This window comes from Cebidichthys violaceus, unplaced genomic scaffold (assembly GCF_023349555.1).
Source record: "Cebidichthys violaceus isolate CVI_PGR_0920_01 unplaced genomic scaffold, fCebVio1.0.p SCAF_13, whole genome shotgun sequence".
Lineage (NCBI taxonomy): Eukaryota > Metazoa > Chordata > Actinopteri > Perciformes > Stichaeidae > Cebidichthys > Cebidichthys violaceus.
The window spans coordinates 3,356,355-3,372,050 of record NW_027176296.1 but is presented as its reverse complement, the minus strand read 5'-3'; the positions used below and the strand labels follow the sequence as shown (position 1 = coordinate 3,372,050).

Sequence of the window (15,696 nt, the reverse complement as noted above, 5' to 3'; positions counted from 1 at the left end):
AAAAAATGGCTCAGAAAGCTTTCAAGTTCAGAAGATGGCAGTTATTTAAAGAAATCAAAAACCAGTTTGAAAATGCTTAGTGTGTTCGTGTTGCCATAAAAATAGTATAAATAGAAATATTGTTGTTGGCATGCATTTGAGTAAGGCTTTACAACCTGGCTTGCACATTCCACTTGAGTTGAGGAAGATCTGTTTGTCTGAAATGCAAAGGGAAATCTTCTAAAAGTATGTACATTTTAAACAAGAATCCATCTATGAAAATGCTTATTCATGCAGTGTAATTATTCTCTATTGCAAGAGGATGAAAACAAGCCAGGAACAGAATTTGGAGCTCCAGGTCATACGGTGCAGTCTTTATCATTTGCTCACTAAATCCATCCTTCAGGGGGGTGAGAGAGTCTTGAGTCTTTGAAAGTAATTGGATAACAAACCTTTTCATTTCTTTCTCAAAACCTCATCTTTTCTCTGCAAACAGCATGTGAGAGTTCCTGTGTGAGATTCTCATACTGTCTGCCCGCCTGTCTGTTCTGGCTCAGCTCTGTTCCATTGGATGAGTCAGTTTTTAATTGATGTGTTCTCTAAGGCATTGCTCGTACAATCTTTGCCCGTCCTTGTGCTCTTCAGGGAAATCACAAATTGCAGTGCAAATTCATCACAAAGCAGTTACTTCAAGCACTTGGAGGAACCTGTTCTCAGAATTGCTCCAAGTATGTGGGCAAAAAATATGACAACTTTGACGACTGTAAATAATTTTGACGTGCATAAAAAAAACACACTATTGTCTCTAACATCAGATCCAATCCTTTCTGATGTGTGCACTTTGGGCTTTTGGCTGTTGGGTAGAAATTGAAGGGTAAGTGAGAGGGGAGATGCTATTGTCACTACCTCCCATTCCTCAAATTTCTAGGTTGAAGGCCCGCATGAGAAGATCTAGGTCACCAATATTTGCAGCCTGGAAGAGTTCGGGCTGGTCCATCATGGATAAAGCTATCCTCAGTGCAGCCCAGATGTTTCCAGACATCACCTGGTGGGACTGCTGGCGACTCCGGCTCTTCCTCTGAAGGCTTAAGGCAGTCAGGAAGTTCCTGGCTGCCTCTCTGGGGAAGCAACAATAATAGGAATATTGGTTTAGGGTATGCTGTGTGGGTTGAGGTAATTTTGCAATGAGTGATCCTGCGCAGGCCCGGCACAAGATAATCCTTTATTAGTCCCACAGGGGGGAAATGTGCAGGATTACAGCAGCAGAGTGGATAGTGCAAACAAACAAACAAGAGACATGTTGTGTACCATGGTACACAACAGTTGATTTGCCTTATTTGGACTAATTGGACATCCTCTTTTTTAGTGCGTGGCCATAGAGGAATTAGCAAGCTAGCTAACTAACCAGCTGCACACTAGTTAGCTAGCTAGCCTGCTAATTCCTCCATGTTTTAATGCTACACTGGTAGCATAAATTTGGTCTAACAATGTTGACACTCATCCAGTGGTAGCAAGTGTGTGGCTAAAGCTTTAAGTTGTTAAATTTTGCTCATTTCCTCTGACTTTCGGTGCTTAATAATCTTACTTTAGGGTTTTAGTCATCACTGCAAAACCTCACCACAATGAGTTGGCGATATGCCGTAAGTCGGTTTAGCTTATACGGAAGTTAGCCCGCTACAACAGTCGCAATGGAAACAATACACATAAAAATGGCCACCGCTCTGACCATCCTGCTACTTTGTTTTGAATGTGAATGTCCATTGTACTCCTGTTCAAATGTTATGGGCGTAAACTATGTGAACCTTTGCGACCAAGCTAACTTGGCATGTTAAGTGACAATTAGCAAGCCGGCTAGCACAGAAAGCTATTGGGACTGACTCGCTCTTGCATGATTCTTGCTGACTAGCGCGTAAGCTTGGTAGTTCACCACTAGTCCAAGTCTCCCCGTCATCAAGCATCTAGCACTGCCTATTAGGCTACTAGGCTACATAGGGTGTACAGATGAACTTTGCTGTACATCTGTGGTGTGACTGGGCAGGTCTATGTGGGTGTGAACGAACTGTATTCGATTGACATCTCTCTGACTCCCCTTTTCGCAACAAATTATACCTTTATTATTAGTGCTTGGAGCAGAGGTCTAATCAGCCATAATATTGAAAACACCTGTGGGTGGGTGCAGAGCCTTTAAACGTATGCTGGTGATCTCACAGCAGGTGTGCAATCTGCCCAGAATGATATACATTGTTTCTTGAAATACTTGTTTTTAAATAAGTTATGTATCATTTTTCAATGCTTTCAGCACCATAAACCAAAATTTGGTTGACTTTATTTTGTTGGGATGAAGACAGACATCGCAGAGACAGATTGAACACTGCTGGCTATTGGAGGTAAGCAAAAAGACTATTGGAGGTTAAGCTAAATACCCTACTCCATACTCAATTTTGAACACACCCTTTTTCAAAAGGGGGCCCCTTTGCTCCATTCATTTAATGACTAAACGTTTGCTGTCACAAACTAAAATGGTAAATGAAGTGGCTGCCTTTGAATAATTTAGCTAGTTAGCTTACACGTTGACATGAGGAGCCGGAGATAGAACCGCCAAATGTGGACGACCTGCTCGGCGCCCTGAGCCACAGCCGCCCCACTTCACACTGTTGTTGCTTATAGATCATTTGATGAGCTAGCTAGCATTAGCAAACACTATTGTCATTACTTCCATAACTAATCTGCTATAACTATGGCTTAACTTCATTAGCTAGCTAGCCTGTCTTCTAACGGTTCCGCATGTCGCTTACGGATAGTTTGTGAAGGAATAATTATGTCGCTACACCCGTACACTTAACGTTAGTCTGTTAGCCTCAACCATCTTCTCATGGTATATTGTCCTCCTAGTTCTGAAATATGAATACTCATGTTTGGGTATTATGAATGCTGTGGGTTGAATTGTATTTCCCTCTAGGTTTTTGCCAATTCACACAATTATGTCTGTAATACTAACTTTATGGTAAGGCTGACAGGCCTTTGTCTCATGCAAAATTAACATTTTCTCCACACCTTTTTTTTTTTTTTATAATCGACATCTGATCATCTGATCTGCAATATATAGTAATTCAAGAGATTACCTTAGAGCTGCAATGATAAGTTGATAAGCAGTCATTTAAATAATGGGTTTATTGTTTCAGTCATTTTGTAAGTAAAAATGACAAACATTCCCAGGTTGCAGCCTCTTCAATGTGAGGATTTGATGCTGACTAATCATATTCAAGGTTTGGACCATTGGTGGAATAAAAAGAGAAATATGAATACTGACTGGGCTGTGCAATTTTCACTACTTTGGTACAGATTAATCACTTATTGAGAACACAAGAGACAGATTAATCAATAATCACAGCCTTGATTTGGATATTTGTGTATGCTTGCTGCATAGTTGCTGCATAACTGGTGGATTGCTGAGTTTAGATCTATTCATCTCACTTCACTAGATTGTATATTCTCATCAATGGAAGTACCATTCTGACTTTTCTTCATGCTATCCTAATTAACTCTACTCCATTTCTTTAAACAAGTGAAAGAACTAACTCTTATAGTCCCAAGTCACTCACCTGTGTGCCCCCAGGTTAATACAGCTGATGCCCAAGTTGTAGCGGGACCTAATGAACCCCGGTTGCAGCTCTAGGGCCCGTGTATAAGCCTCCACCGCTTCCTCACTCCGGTCCCCGTTCGCCAGTGTGGCCCCCAGGCGGTTCCACAGCAAGTAGTCCTGGATGGAGGGCGAGTGGTGGTGTTGGTTGAGTGATAAGCAATGTCAAATGGTGAAGATGAAAAGTTTGATTTTGGTAAAGTTCACTGTGACGTGTGTTTTTAGACGCTGTCAGGGTTGATAATGTTGTTCGCACATAAATATTCCTGCATGTTTTTAATTAGTAAACACACTCGCGAATTCCTTTCTGCCTACATTCAAAACTAATCGGCAACAACTCTTTAGTTATCTTTAAGTCTTAAATGCTTTCCATCTCTGAAAGAGCCTGATTAAGCAGCTGACAGTGTCTTTAACAGGAAAGTGCGAGTGAACTGGAGCTGAATAATCTGCTACTGCTACACAACATTCAGCCTATACAAACACAGCAGTGTGCGAGTGAGGCATAATTCTGTTTTACATTTTTTTATTTCACAAATAACAAGGAAGTGTTTGGAGCATTATGCAGCTCCCTGCTAAAAAGTAACCTAACAAGGGTATTTTAAGGAGAGCTGAATTACATCACACTGTGTCCTTGCTGTTGTTTCCCACCTGCAGGTAGACAGTCACATACAGAGGTCATGGTCTGCTACAGTATAGGGGTCCTTCATCTTTGGCTAAGCCTAGCAGCGGGATATAATTATCTCCCTTTGTGTTCAGAGCTTTTTTTTTCCAGCAGGGGAGCCAATATTACCAAGTCAAATGTGGGAGGTTGGATTTAACAGTGAGTAATATTCGTGCCGGCCTGGGACAGTGCTGGGAGGACAGAGACTGATTTGCATGAAGGAGATGCAGAGATTGGGGGAAAAAGTTTGTGGTTGTAATTATGTGTTTATTTTCTTTGTTGTGTATGAAATATGCGTCAAAGTCTGGTTTTAGTTGTCTGCGTAAATGTGTGTGTGTGTGCTAGATCCTGCTCTACTCTGAGAGCAAATGTGTGCCAGTCCAGAGTTCATGAGGCCACATTTGGCAGCTCCTTGCTTCACATATTGCTGTGACAGTTGGATGTGCTTCATTGCATCTGTTTGCATGAGCTCTCCCTTGATATTTGTAGCTCCATCTCTCCGAGGATGTGTACAAGCTTGAGGGCTTCATGCTGTACGTGTTTGCATGGGAACATGTGGTGTGTGACAGATCATGGTTTCAAGTGTGCGCTTTAGTGTCGTGTGTGTGTGTGTGTGTGTGTGTGTGTGTGTGTGTGTGGAGGGGGTTTAGCAGATCTTTGGTACTGAATGTATTTCTCAAAGTCAGTTTAATGAGTTTAGAGTCTAACAGACCAACCATAAAAGGTTAGTCAAAAAAATCCCATGGATATTGTTATTGCAATTATAATTAATATTGCATATATCATTGCGCTCTTACTACAAAGTTAAAACAAAAAAATGCAACAGCCATAATATCTCAGTGAATTAATTTGAGCTTGCATGCCGACCCTCCAAGATTATAAATGTAACTGATTGTCACAAATGCTGTATTTAATGGAAATAAATACAGTATATTTGATATATGGGGGCCTAATATATTCACAATGTACCATGGAAAATAAAAAAAAAAATTATTGTAATGAGAAGTATTTTGTGCAATAACTTCAAATAGCTCATACATGGAACAGTATTATGGTTAGTTTCAACAGTGAATTGTGATTTGGAATGATAAATGCCGTACAATATCACAATATTGTACGGCATTTTTTCCTAACCCCTGTAGATTTTGGAGAAAAGTACTGTTACAGAACAGTAGTCGTAGTTTCTGTCTTTATTACCATCATTATTGCAATAGTGTAAAATTAAATCTTATTTCTGTAATAACTGAAATAACATCACGTACAGGAAACATTTTGGCAAAGATGACACGTGTGTGTGTGTGTGTGTGTGTGTGTGTGTGTGTGTGTGTGTGTGTGTGTGTGTGTGTGTGTGACAACCTATCAACAGCTACCAGCTAGGATAGGAAAACCAACCAGCATCCTCTGATTTCCAATTTTATAAAATGTATCCATTGTGAATATTTGACTGAGCCTCTGATCATCCATAAATAGTGTTTCATGAAAGGCACAGAGTTTACATCATTGGCACAACTGAGTGCCAGCTGGAGTCAACCAGCTGTCAGACATGTTGTCTCTGCAAGGGGACCAGTGCATCCATGTGTTCACCAACCACAGCTTACAGTGATATCTGCCAGTGAGACCCCAGTATGTACTGAATAGCAGCAAACATTTAAAAATTTCAGAAAGTAAATTAAAATAATTACATGGCTGGACACCACTAGGTGTAATTGGAAAGTACTGTATGTTTTGAGGTGAACTGACCCTTTACAAATATGGTGATCTACAACATCAGTGCCAATATGATACTGTAGGTCACTCTCTCTTTTGTGCAATATATTCTTGTGTATTGCACAATACCCAGTATATGTGAATCTCACTGTATATTTAGATTTTTGTTGTATTACAATATACTGTATTTATATTTATATGTCGGTATACTTAATGCTTGTTTCATAAGTGATGGCAAAAAAGGGAACAAATTATATTTAAATTATGTATTTGATTTAAGATGCAGATTTGAACTTTTTTGGCTTTTACGTTTACAAATTAGGTCATTTGCATTTTGCACTTGCATTGCTTGTATTTTGCATCTCTGCCTCTGACAAATGTTTGTGCAACTTTAGCTTTATTCTTTCTAATCTACATGTTTCCGCATTTGTGTGTGTGTGTGTGTGTGTGTATGTGTCCTACCTCGGGCCGCACTGACAGGGCCGTATTGAAGGCCTCTACAGCTTTGTTAAACTCTCCGCTGAGGTTGTAGAGCACTCCGAGGCCTGTCTGCAAATCCGGGTTGATGCTGTCAGAGTTGTGCTGAACTGCTTCCAGGAAGAGCTCCCTGACCTCGGGTAGCAGGGAACTGTGGACACACACACACACACACACACACACACACACACACACACACACACACACACACACACACACACACACACATACACACACATACACACAGCTAAGGATTAATGTGACTTAAGGCAGCTGAGTGAGCGCTCTTAAGATCTCAAAGCTATGATGTGCACTGTACTGCTGCATGTCAACTTATATACAAAGTGTAAGAAAACGAGAGGGAGAGGGAGATTGACAGGAGGCTAAATGAGAGAGAAAGTGAGGGAAGAAAAGAGACATAAGAGGAAAAATGCTAAGATAGTTGAGTAAAAGAAGGACCAATAGTATATTTGTTCATTGGTTCAGGTTATGTAAATCATGTCTTCAGTGTTGGCTAGAGTTGTCACATTATCAGAAATGTAGTAGTTGATACCAATACCAGTGAAATTTCACGATTCTTGACATCCGATTCGATACCACTGTAAATAAGTTCACCCGTTCTAAAGTCGGTGTAAAAAGTCAAAAATTCTAAATGTTATTCATCTACATTGTTATTGTCATATAATGTGTTTATTTGCATAAAAATACACAATGCAAATGATTGGGAAATAAATGATTGTAAATATGTAAATATTTGCTTTAATAAAAAAATCCTCTTGGCATTAGTAGTTTTAATTATGTATTACAGGTCATAATTCCCTCTAATATCTATTTTATATTGCTTTGAAAACATATCCCCCAAACAACTGTATTTATTCAAGTTTCTCGTCAAAAACTCAATTTTACAAATTACATTTGAAAAAATAATCATAATGTCATGATACGTCGAATACTATTTTTTTCTGAGTAGAGCTTGAACATATTATGATGTAACTCAATGGAACCTCCGCTAACATTAGCTGTTAGCTCCATTAGGGGGCCTCAAATCCATTGTTGTCAATGTAGACGCGCAGAAGGCACTCAAAAGTGAGACTGACACCGTCACGGTCCACAAGCGTTCCCAAGCGGCCATTTTTTTTCTGGGCAAGATGGCTAAAAATAGTGCAACTTTTGGAATCCTGCAGCGTGCACTGCATCTCATGTAACAAGGAACAACCAATCACAGCTGGCAGATATATTTTGTACTCCGAGCTTCATGCTCTGTCCCACTGACCATTTAACTTGCTTCGTTCAAGGACGTCACAACTCCTGGTTGAAAGGTCAGCCAAATTGCCACAGACAAATCAAGCAGTAAAGCCACTGTGACAGATTTATGGTGCTGGAAATCCATTTATCTTTGTTTTGACTTGCCTTTTTGAGTCAGTAAGACTTACTGCTAAAGTACCACAACTTCATCATCATTGTCATGGCAGCTTGCAGGTTTTGGGCTCAACCCCTCAAGCACCTTCGAAAAAAATGAAAGTGGCACGTCCGGCGTTTTTAGACGCACCATGTAAACGGTCCCTTATTAAGCCCAGCAGGACTGTGCAGCCGCTAACAGCTACCATTAGCACCTCCTGCTGATTTCAAGCCTGATTTGTTATTCACAATGTAGCAATATCAAAGAATAAATAGAGCGCATCCCCTGGATGAGTCGTGACATCCCTATTGTTGGCAGAAAAAGTGGTTTAGTGTGATATTTGAAAGCCTTTACTCTCTTTTATGTATAAGTATGTGTATATATGTGTGTGTGTGAGTGTGTGTGTGTATATATATATATATATACACACATATAAGTGTATTATGTGTGTGTGTGTATATATATATATATATATATATATATATATATATATATATATATATATACATATACGTGTATGTATATGTGTGTCTACTGTATATGTATATGTGAAATTGTCTTTAAATTCTGATTAGAATTGTATTTTTTTTTTAAATATAATTTGGCTAAATGTTTTTTCTAGAGCAGCAACTGATTTGTTTACAACAGCAACGTCTCTATACAAAATAACTAATATTTCACCGCAAACAAATCCTAATCCTGAGTGAAGTCTAGATATTGAAGAACACAGACATCAGTCTGTATCAGTCCTTCATCCTGCCCTCCTCCCTCTGCTGATGGGATTCAGGCCTGCAGGTACTGTTTTAGAAGGTAGAAGGCTGCTTTTGCCAAATTAAAGATACATGGCAAACTAAGCTAAACAGGTAGACATACAGACAACTCTTGTTTCAGCTTGTGTAGCTGAGGGGTTACGTTACGTCTGTACTTTATGAAGGTAATTAACTAATAACATAGTGGCTCTGTAGTCTGCACTAAGGTGGCAACATTTTTTGTACTCTTTGTCAGCAACAGCGCATTATCACTTTTACTCCTTCCGTTATTCCTCATCTCATCTCATCTTCAACCGCTTATCCGGGATCGGGTCGCGGGGGCAACAGCTCCAGCAGGGGACCCCAGACTTCCCTTTCCCGAGCCATATCAGCCAGCTCTGACTGGGGGATCCCGAGGCGCTCCCAGGCCAGTTTGGAGATATAGTCCCTCCACCTGGTCCTGGGCCTCCCTCGGGGTCTCCTCCCAGCTGGTCGTGCCTGGAACACCTCCCTAGGGAGGCGCCCAGGTGGCATCCTCACCAGATGCCCGAACCACCTCAACTGGCTCCTTTCCACGCAAAGGAGCAGCGGCTCTACTCCGAGTCCCTCACGGATGACCGAACTTCTCACCCTACCTCTAAGGGAGATGCCAGCCACCCTCCTGAGGAAACCCATTTCGGCCGCTTGTACCCGCGATCTAATTCTTTCGGTCATGACTCCGTATTCCCTTTGCAATAAAAACCCAGGACAAATACGCTGGAGCACACGTCAGAAACTCTGGTTTTGAAGTACACTTATTGTTCAAATGGCTGAATACGCACCAAAAGCGTTATGACTCGTGTTAAACTGCTTTGACGCTCCTGCACCGACCTAGTTTTTATTTTTGGAGCGTCAAATGACCACAACGGTTTGTGTGCTCTCTGCAGAACAGTGTCTCTACTCAGCCAAAGACTGACGTAAGATAAGCTTCCTTCTGTTAACACTACTGTATAACTACGAGTAGAGTGTTTTTGTTGGCCCAAGATCTCCAACAGAGGAATATGTCTTCCATCTAGTGTATCGCATGACTCCAATTTCACATAAACAAAAATGTATGTGTTAAGGGGTATCTGTAATATACAAAATTGTTACCTAAATAGTGACCTTTTTCTAAAATATTGCTGGTTCTGTGGTGTTGGCATTTCAAATCTGATGTCTGAACGGCGCCATCGGAGCATCAGCTGACTCACATCAAATGAGGCCCTGTCAGTCATTGTTTGGGGCTTTGAAGTAATTCAGAGCCTCCACAAAGAGGCAACTCCACAAAATATCTTGTTCATAACATTTCGCTATTACCAAGCCAGCGCACTGCAATAAACATAGCGGATAGAGCAGATTAACATGTAACCTTTCTATATGTTTACATGTTATTTGAACAGTTGTATTGATAAATTATTGGCTTTATTGCACTTAGTTACAGATACGAGAGTAGACTTGAGAAATCTTCACCTCACCTGGTTTCCTTCACTGTCTCCACTGTGACCGCTCTGATCTGCTGTTTGCTGACTTCACTGTGTGTGTGTGTGTGTGTGTGTGTGTGTGTGTGTGTGTACATAAGTGTAGAGCTCCTCCACCGAGGCTGCTACGCGATAATAGATTCTACGGTCTTCTTTACCCGTGGGGCCCGTTTAATATCTGGTTTTTAACCATCCCTAAATTCAATGATTTTTCTTGTTCCTCATGTTTCAGACAGCCTTTTGCGAAGTTCATATCGTGATGACAATGAAAATACGATTTGTTGTTTAGCACCAGTACTCAGTGACTCTGAACTGTTAGATAAGGTTGAAATTCAGGTTTGGTATTTTAATATCAGTCTTTTTGTTTGGACACTGGACATTGTTTTCAGATAAAGAAGTTAAAAATGTCTTGTTGTTGCAAGTTCAGATTATAAGACCTATAAATACAGCTCAATAGTCTATTCTAAAGTATTGTTGTTGTTGAACTCTCTGCCTATTCAGTCTTAATACTTCACCTTTCGTATCTGCCCACGCTGGGAGCCGTGGACATCCTGCGTTGGGAGTTTGGGGATCCCATCAGGTGGGTCTTGCCCTTCAGCAGGTGCTTGTACTTTGGATTGTGTCGCAGCCAGCGGAGCAGGGCCTCGCAGGCATCATTTCGCATACCAGTGTTGGTCAGGCTCACTGCCAGAGCCATGAGGGCTGGGAGGTTGTTTGGGTGGAGTTCCAAACACCTGGATGGACACAGCACCCCGGCATGGGTGAGAAGATATGGTGTAAGTTGTGCACTTCAAAGGAAAATCTAGATTTGACAGGCATTAATTGGGACAGGCCAAAGCAAGGGAACATCAGGCGGGGGCTAATGATTTCTGGATGGATGAGCTGTACTCTGCCCTCAGCAGCAGGGTGAGATGATTTGCATTAGGTTTGCATTTAGTAAAAAAAAAATGCTCTTGTGATTGTACCAGGGCGGCGAGATGTGCGTTTGTAGCGGGTTCTTAAATTACATCACCGGTTATATAATTCGGACGAATGCCACTAAGATCTACGCTTGCTTTTGTAATTGAAATGGGGGAGAAGATGCAGCGCTATGTTAGAGGAACAACTTGGATTAGTTTAAAAACTGGAGGACAGGCCAAAACAAGATTTAGCTTTCATCGAAATGATTTTCAAGACAGATTTGCAACAGCAGATGCAACTACTTCCTGAAAACCCTCATAATCTCAGTCAAACCAAATTAATTCAATCCCCCACTGCAATGTGCTGAGGCTGACGATTACATAAACTTTGGTTAAGGCAATTCAAATCTACTGCACACGTTCAAGGATGTGGTTTTCTGTGCAACATGTGTACCATGCGTACAAAGTGTAAAAATGGAAAGATAAATTCAATTAATCCATATTTTTAAGCAAGTCCAATGTGACCAGACAGCCATGTTATCCAGGGACATGTCCCAGATTTAGCAGATTTGTTTGTGTACAGAACTGGCTGTCCATTAAAAAAATGCAACATAACCACACATCAATCACATTTTTGCCTCTTCAGTTCCCCACAGCCCTTCAGAACATGTTTCAGAGAGCTGTGGAGACAAAGATCATACAGTATGTTTGCATCAAAAGCGAAGCACAAAATAACCCAAACTAAGCAAAACTAGACATTACCCAAACAAAATGTGTATTTTCAATGTGTTTTTGTTGTCTGTGTGGCAATATTTAATGAAGTAGTAAAAAAAAAACTGAATAGAGCAGGATAACATGGTGCTTGCCAAGTGAAGTGTTGCCAGCCAGTGTAGCAACAACAGGAGTAATGCCAGTTAAACATCTAATCTCACTACGTACCCAAACAGTTCCCTCACAGATGGAGCTGTTACATAATAAACAAACTAAAATGTACACCATGCAAACTATCTGAGATCTGAATACCGCTTCAGAATATGCATGAGTCTATTGGATTTAGCAAGATTCTTGCAGCAACTGAAAAATAAATTATTCACATTCTTTGGAAACTCATTTACATAGAACAGCAATTACATTTTTGAAATTGATTTTTGAATTTCACAGAATGGACGATCTGTGTCTCCCCTAAAAAAAGGGAAGGCTGTCTCCTGTTTTCAGTTGACTCGTCAGTGTTCACACTCTCAGATAGGTGCAATTTAGGGCTTCAGCAGTGTTATGAATGAAAGTGGGCCACCTCCCATTGTGGACTCCTACCCTGGCTCTGTGCAATCACCATTCATGTGGAGTGGTTCTATTTTAGGAATAAAAGTTACAGAAATGTTTCCTTCCAATACCCAGTTGGTAAAGTAAAACAGTAAAGTAAAATGGTGATGCCATTCTTCCTCAGGACAATAAATATGACATCAGAATTTTGAGTTCTCTTGCTGCCAAAAAGGTTAATTGAAACCTCTCAGGCAAATTTCATACGAAGAGCAATAACAGCTGACAGTCTATCAATTTTACTTCTAAATGGGAATTTGTTGCAGTTGTTTGTCCTTACCTCTGGAGGGACACGATCGCTGCCTGCTCGTTCTCATTTTCCGCCTGCGTCGTCCCCAACACTTGCCAAGCCTGCAGGGAAACAAAATACAGGTAACAGTAAACAGCAGGTTGGAAACCTGGACTCCATAGCTGGTGTTCTCTAGGGGATGAAACGGTTACAGTAGCTCAGCATCGTCTGTCACGCACAACGAGTGAGATCCAGCACGGAGCGAAGGATGCCAGTATTTCAGACACATCAACGTCTGAAAAGGAGCTGCAGAGCATTTAAACATTCAGAACTCCATCAAATGGAAAACTTTCATGAGGTCAAACAAGGGTGCATGCAATTATGATTAGAAATTGTGTGCGTTAAAAAAATGTGTTTAGCTTGGAGGGTTTCCCTTAGATACTCTCAGATGTTAAACCAGCCGAGCAATAGAAATCCATTTATTATTCAATGACGCTATCAGAGATGACTTGCTGACATGCTGCTCTATCTCTTTGAAAAAAAATGCAGTGATAATTTAGGTGAGGACTCCTCATTTATTAAAAGTTGAATGATTAGTCGTTCAACAGAAAAGTCCTCAGTTACTGTTGTGATGATGGATTTATCATTGAAAATATTTGGGTTTTGGACTGTTGGTTGGACAAAACAACACATAAAAAACTTCAAATCACACTTTCCTAAAGTGACGACTTGTGTTCTACCCCCAAATATTCAATAGAGATGTTCCAATACCATTTTCTACTTCCTGATACAGATTCCGATAGCAGTGTGTTAAAAACAACCACTATCCCAGAAGTCAGTGTAAAAAACAATGTTTAGACTGATACAAAAATAATCCCTCCTTTATATACTGTATATGTTTATTTGAGCTTTAGAACGTAACCACTGTGAAACAATTACTCTTTCTTGCTCGCTTGCTTGTTGAGATGGAGAGGAGGGGTGAATTTTAAATGCTGTGTTTACAAACTGCTGCGACAATGTGACTACATATTATACCTTTTGAAGAGATCATAATTTCCTCCCTAATATCTATTTTATATTGCTGTGAAAACATCTCCTTAAAACAAGTGTATTTATTCAAGTTTCTCGCCAAAAACAAAAGATAACAGATTATCATAAAGTTATGATTTACCTTTGCCCAATACTCATTTTCACTGAATAGAGCTAGAAAGCAATGTAACGTTAACATTAGCAGCGTTATTTAAGCAAGTAGGACTGTGCTGCCCAGCGGCTGCTTACAGCTAACTATACTCAGCTCTCCTGCTGATTTCATCATGGATTTGTTGTTCACAATGTAACAATTTCAGGGAAAAAATAAAGTGCACAACAGTGTTTAACCGCAGGCTTGTAGTACTAGTTTGCACATGTGCAGTACCGATCGGGCAGGATATACAGATCAGGTAGCCAATTAAACGTGTTGTTGTTCCTGTGTAGCATAAATGTGCTGATAAATCGTATGATAACGTCATAATGAATCGGGGCATAGACTTGCATACCCACCGATACCCGAATCAGCATTTTAGGTTGTAGCGGAGCTTGAAACATAACTTAAAATAGTTGCTAGATTAATCAACTAGCCTTTGGTTATTGAGTTTTTGCTCAGTAAATGTTGAATGTGACCGTGTGAGAGGCTCTGTGGTTGATCTTTGTGCCAGTGTTGGGCCTCCGCAGGCACATGCAAATGGAAAGTACCCTTGATCAGCACAAGAGGGCACACAATGATGTAACTAACCCTTACATCCAAAATGTAAGATTATGAGACTGCTCCTCTGTGTTTGTGCCTGTAAGGGCACCCTTAATAACCTGTTCTAAGGCTAATCTTTGTAGATGCATTTTTTGTTCCACAGGGTGGAATTACGGTCGAAAATTTCCTGAATGATTCAGAGGTCTTCACAGTGGGGCAATAAGCCACTAAGCGCCCTAGGTGGAATTTTAGAATCGTATTAGTTCCATACACCGTGGGATAATCCTCTCCCCGGAATAACTGGCACATTTCTATATTCCAGGGGATTCCGAAAGTACTTTGTATGAAGGCTTTGCTCTTTCAGCCTGCAAAGAGGTCACTTCTTTAGAAACGGGGAGAATACAAAAAGGAGAAAAACCTGCGGATGGAGCCATTGTTCAGCTCACTGGGCAAATGGAAATTCTCATCAAGAGTATGAACGATGTGAATATTTTTGCTACAGTAAACAACTCTTCTAGCAAGAGGAAAAAAAATCCATTGCCCTCTACAGGCGATCAGTGTTTAGCCTGTGGGTGCTGCCTACTAAATCTGCTTCATACAGCCTGTGTGGTCAATAAGGAGTTCTTCCTCTCTGGATTCTCTCTGTCGGGTTGATCAGTGCAGGACTACAGTTTTATTGACCATCTGTGCTGTAAATTTAACTCCATCCCCCCAGTTGTAAATATGAATGTATCCAAGGTTAACATGCCTGGTTAAATAAGGAAAACATATGTGTGTGATGAATGAATTCACCTCTGAATCCTGAGGGTCCTGCAAGACAGCTCCTTCCAGCAAAAGCACAGCGTTTTGCAAGTCTCCCTCGCGTGACTTCTTTTGTCCCTCTTCAAATGCGTTAGGCAAGTCTTTATAAGGATTATCTGTGTGGAAGTAGTAGCCCTGTCAGCAAAAAAAAATAGGGACAGTGGCAATGTCAGTTTCTCTCTCTTCCATATTCAAATGCAAACCAGGGCAACCAGGGTGTCCTGTGCAGTTGTATATTGAAGCAAAGCTCCAGCAGCAGGAATTGATCTTTTATCTGCCTCACATCAAACCTGGGCTGAGCTCCCCGGGATTTGTCTGTTCTCTTTAAATGTTACACTTTGCATTTTCAAACTTTGATTACCCTGGTGTGTTGTTGGCCGCTTCTGAGTGTGATGACTTTGAAACAGCTTTTTCTTTTAGAACTAGTTCTGCACTGGGATCAATCAGAGAGCCCAGAGGTCTGATCTCGTATGATTTCCTTATATAAGAAGGTCAGCTGACAAAATATACTGCTCAGCCATATGCTCTGTCCTCTGACACCGTGGTGATGCTATATGCATAGGATAGACTATAGGCTATATCATCCCATATACGTTTCCTATTCTGAAATATTCTGTGT

General features: G+C 40.7%; 1 protein-coding gene across 1 annotated transcript in view; it reads right to left on the bottom strand.

The window, feature by feature from the left end:
• The window catches only part of pex5la (peroxisomal biogenesis factor 5-like a), an 85,609-nt gene continuing 69,913 nt past the window's right edge, over window positions 1-15,696 (bottom strand). The window contains exons 9-14 of the mRNA XM_068707124.1: window positions 15,069-15,212; window positions 12,605-12,675; window positions 10,624-10,842; window positions 6,450-6,615; window positions 3,582-3,739; window positions 1-1,097 (exon numbers count right to left, since the gene is read on the bottom strand). Coding sequence (XP_068563225.1) covers window positions 896-1,097; window positions 3,582-3,739; window positions 6,450-6,615; window positions 10,624-10,842; window positions 12,605-12,675; window positions 15,069-15,212 — 960 coding nt within the window. The 3' untranslated portion in view covers window positions 1-895. The remainder of the gene's footprint in view (window positions 1,098-3,581; window positions 3,740-6,449; window positions 6,616-10,623; window positions 10,843-12,604; window positions 12,676-15,068; window positions 15,213-15,696) is intronic.